A 4,695-nucleotide genomic window follows, 5' to 3' on the forward strand; every position below is an offset into this window, starting at 1 on the left:
TCAACATTACCTTGAATGTATTTGAGGTGAGGTTTCAACTCTCTGACATTTGCCTTATCAGAGTCGGCGATGTGTTTATGTTCATGCTGATGTGTTTAATTTATCATTTAACGTATGTTGTTAAAAAAAAAACAGCCAAGTGTTTCACAGGGCTCTGTCTGTGAGGAACATGGTCATGGACTCTGTCTGTGAGGAACATTGTTGTTTAACCAACCCCCCTCCATCTCCCAACTTTCTATTTTATTGACGATCTGAAATTAAAATATTCTCACACTGAAACCAACTCAACCTGACACTTTTGACTTATTAAAATCAGACTCTCAGTTTTGTCAGTCACCTTCGTGGCTCTATTACAAGGCTCTGAAGGAAAACAAACAAAGCTGGAAATGTGGAAACAAATTTGAATCAATCTGTGATGGAACCTGATGAAGTTCAGTGTTATCACACTCAGCTACTCCTGTACCTCTCACGTTCTGGTGAGGGAAGGGTAATCAAACATGGTGGCTGTGTGACCCCAGAAGCGTGTGCTGCAGGTTCGCTCTTGTTAAACACACAAATCAGTGCTTGATTTGCACTGATGTTTGTGTATTATCTCACTGATCTGTATACGTGTATTTTACTTTCTTTATCAACTCTTTTACACCCCCCCCCTCCCCCACAAAAAAAACAACAGAAATTGGAAAGGAATATTCTTCTTCCAAGTTTTTTTTTGTACTTAGTGTGATATCTCGTTGCAATAGTTTATCTTTTTCGATGTTCACGCCCGATGAGATCATGACGTCCCCACCGATACTTGTTCACAATGTTCACGCGGTACTTCAATGTTTTCAGTGATTGCTTTTGGTACATTTTCCCACAAATTTTCTGGAACTGGGATATCAACGTTTTTAGGATGTGCCAGCAGATTACGTCAGAAACTCTGTTGTGTCGTTGTGTGTGCAGCTGTTCTGACATGAGTTTTTTGTGTGTATGTGTTTGGTCATTCTCTTTGCTAACACCACCTCCATCCCCCACCTTTCTATCTCTTCTGTTTTTTCCATCTCTCTCTCTCTCTCTCTCTCTCTCTCTCTCTCTCTCTCTCTCTCTCTCTCTCTCTCTCTCTCTCTCTCTCTCTCTCTCTCTCTCTCTCTCTCTCTCTCTCTCTCTCTCTCTCTCTCTCTCTCTCTCTCTCTCTCTCTCTCTCTCTCTCTCTCTCTCTCTCTCTCTCTCTCTCTCTCTCTCTCTCTCTCTCTCTCTCTCTCTCTCTCTCTCTCTCTCTCTCTCTCTCTCTCTCTCTCTCTCTCTCTCTCTCTCTCTCTCTCTCTCTCTCTCTCTCTCTCTCTCTCTCTCTCTCTCTCTCTCTCTCTCTCTCTCTCTCTCTCTCTCCCTCTCTCTCCCTCTCTCTCTCTCTCTCTCTCTCTCTCTCTCTCTCTCTCTCTCTCTCTCTCTCTCTCTCTCTCTCTCTCTCTCTCTCTCTCTCCCTCTCTCTCTCTCTCTCTCTCTCTCCCTCTCCCCCTCTCTCCTCATATCCCTCCCCCACAGTGTTTCACAACATTTGGTGAGGTGTCACGCTCCCACACCCCCCCCCCTTTCCATGCTCTTCCCCCTTTCCTAGCTTCCTCTCTGTCCTCCCTCCATCCTCTCCTCTCCCCTACTTCCATCCTCTCCTACTCTCCGCTCATTCCATCCTCTCCTACTCTCCGCTCATTCCATCCTCTCCTCTCCCTCCGTCCTCCCCTCTCCCTTCCCTCCATCCTCTCCTCTCCCCTCCCTCCATCCTCTCCCTCCATCCACTCAACCCTCCTTCCTTCCGCTCCTCTGCCTTCCTTCAATCCTCTCCGCTCCTCTGCCTTCCTTCAGTCCTCTCCTCTCCCCTCTTTCTGTCCTCTCCTCTCCCCTCTTTCTGTCCTCTCCTCATGTGAAACCATTGGGTCAAAATTTGATAGCATTTATGGCAGATTATGATACGGTGTTTTCGCATTTGTGTATTATCGGCCACACGTCGGGGAGCACACTTGAGGCCACCAGGGGCCGCCAGTGGCTTGCGGGCTGAGCAATGAAGAACACGGGTGTCGATTGACAGTTTGTCACTGCGATTTCATTCGCCCCACCATGACCGACAGTAAACTACTCTCAACAACAAAGTTCGACTGCCGGACCAGACATGAACTGTCATCCCAGTGTTTACAGACATGGTGGTTCATCATTGTGTGTGCAGTCCCACGGATGAACATTAAACCTGTCAGAGTTATTTGGAGGAAGTTAAACATCCCATTGTGTACTTCGTGAAGAGGAGGCGAGCCATCACCTGCACCCTGAACAAATTACAAATCCTGCCCTTACCAGCAGGGGGCACTGCATCAGCGGCACAGCCTTGCTCCCAGCAATGATGCAAACGAGGAACCAAAGACTGCACACGAAATGAATGAATATCTGACTGCACTGCACCCACGACCCAACAACGAAACACAGACCAACAATCAACAAGCACATGTCCACAACCTTCTGTGGTGCTGAACAGAATGCCATGTTTCGGTCTCAGTCTTCTCTCCATATCATCAAGACCCCTTGAGTAAGGTGTATCTTCCAGCTTGACATGTCGAACCTACTTTTTTCGTCGTCGTTTTTATTGAGGGTTGAATGTTTTTGTGTGGAATATTTTTAAGATGGAAGAAATGCTGTGATAATACACGGTAGTGGGAATGAGAGAACGATCGAGAGGGATTCGAGAGAAGAGTTGTGAGGAAAGTGAAGAAGAAGAGTCGTGTGTTGATGAAGCGTGGATCCGTGTTCCCGGGACACGAACAGGGAAAGAAACATTCTCCAAGCGAGTTGTGAGTGGATCGAAGTGTTGTGAAGATTTCTGGTGTTTAACATCTTCGTGAGTAGAACTAAAGCTCGTGATGTAGTTGGTGTTGTGCACGTGGTGCACGTTTCGACGTTTCCATGGTGAACGGTGTTTTTTTAATGTTCCACACAAGGGTCCAGTTCATGGAGTTACATTTGAACCACTAGAGGGCGAAGTTCGATGAAATCAAGGCCAGATTAGAAAGTTTGTCCACCATCATCATTCCGGGAAAAATTACATGTGAAGAACTTGAAAGATGGGGGAAAGCTGCGCTTGCTGTGGTTGTACCAACCGAAGGAGGAGAAACAGTGGAATTTACTTTCATAAGTGAGTGGTATAGTAGAGTACATGACGTCACAGAGTACATAAGGTCACAGAGTGCATAACGTCACAGAGTACATAACGTCAAACGATAACTTGTTATTCCTACTTTGCTACCAGACCATACATGACAATTTGTAGGTGACAAAATGGGTTGGTTGAATCGAAAGCGAGTTATTCTTGCGGGCCGGGTATCGGCTGCGAGCATGACCGCGAGCTGGAGCAGTCGGGTCGACTCCACCGATCACCTGGAATTTATAGGTCGTCTCCCCGGATAACTCCGGAGCCGACGGTCCCTTATCGGACCGAAGTTCGCCAATAGATCGACCACGTGGGGTTGGGTCGATTGCCAATTTCAATTTACTTAAATACCCATATCGTCCAAACTACCGGGGAAATTCACCCTCGACGATGCTCGTGCGGAACGAGTCGCTAACGTACTCAAACCGTGTGCGACCCGAGCGGATGATCACCGAGCTTTCGTCGGTCCAAATTTCCCTTTACAGCGGCAACAGCCTGGCTATTTCTCCCACACGCACCGTGTTAAACCAATAAAAGAAAGGACGAGGACGAACCGATACATTTACCACATGGGTTTATTTATAATGGAGCAGGGGGGCACGTAAAATCAGAGTTATCCGAATATAAATGGCACGTATCTACAGCAAGGCACTTGTACCATTTCTACTTACTATACTGGCACCACAAACACACACACGCACACACCCAAAGAAACGGACCCAAAGTGGTCTTTATTGCGGCCTCCAGCTCGGAGGGAAAGGGCGAGCTGAAGTCCAGATTTTGCCTCGGACCTGTCCACCTCGTGTGGTCCTCGAACCGGGCACCAGCGAGGGGCGAGCCGAATCCAGACACCGACGAGCTGAGGGATCGCTGCGACGCGCACAGAGCCAGCGATGAGACGAGAGCCAGAAGACCACCAGCGACACGAGTCCAGGAGCGGCGACACGGGTCCAAAACGACCAGGAGACCAGGCGACCACCAGAAGAAGAAAACGAAGACGACGACCAAGACCCTCTTTTCACCGTCTGTCCCGTCTATTTTTACACGCCCCTCGTCGGGGCGGGGGGAACGCGTCTCACCCCTCCGCGCACCTCATTCGCCAGGGAACTTCGTTGCCTCTCCATGATTGGTCGGGGGCGTGTCGGGCGTCTTGATTCCCCCCCCCCCTTCGAGGCTGTGCTTGTCTTGGAGCTCGCTCTGTGCCCTTTGACCGACTTACACCCACCTCGTCCCCGATCTGCCGAGGATTTGCGAGAGAGACGTCAGGCCTTTGTGAACTCCGCCACCATATGTGCTGACACGCACGTGTTTGCTGGCAAGCTCTGGGAGAATGCCGCAAGCAGAGCATTGTTGCTGAAGATAGCGTTGACGTAAAAACCCTGACGATTAAAATTACTTCACAGCGCATGAACATTTATTCACCCATTAGATGAGGGAAAGGGAGCTATCTATCCACATTCATTTATCGAAATAACTGAGCGATAGGACCTGAATGTTGTGTGCTCATGGCTTCCAGATTCGCAGCA

At 48.6% G+C, this 4,695-nt stretch overlaps 1 protein-coding gene across 1 annotated transcript in view; it reads left to right on the top strand.

Moving 5' to 3' along the window:
- Positions 1-2,615: 2,615 nt before the first annotated feature.
- The window catches only part of LOC147009420 (uncharacterized), a 20,692-nt gene continuing 18,612 nt past the window's right edge, over positions 2,616-4,695 (top strand). The window contains exons 1-2 of the mRNA XM_085861817.1: positions 2,616-2,813; positions 2,961-3,154. Coding sequence (XP_085717943.1) covers positions 3,084-3,154 — 71 coding nt within the window. The 5' untranslated portion in view covers positions 2,616-2,813; positions 2,961-3,083. The remainder of the gene's footprint in view (positions 2,814-2,960; positions 3,155-4,695) is intronic.

This window comes from Eptatretus burgeri, chromosome 17, assembly GCF_056783735.1.
Source record: "Eptatretus burgeri isolate ZD-2024b chromosome 17, Ebu_testis_v1, whole genome shotgun sequence".
NCBI classification, from domain to species: Eukaryota; Metazoa; Chordata; class Myxini; order Myxiniformes; family Myxinidae; genus Eptatretus; species Eptatretus burgeri.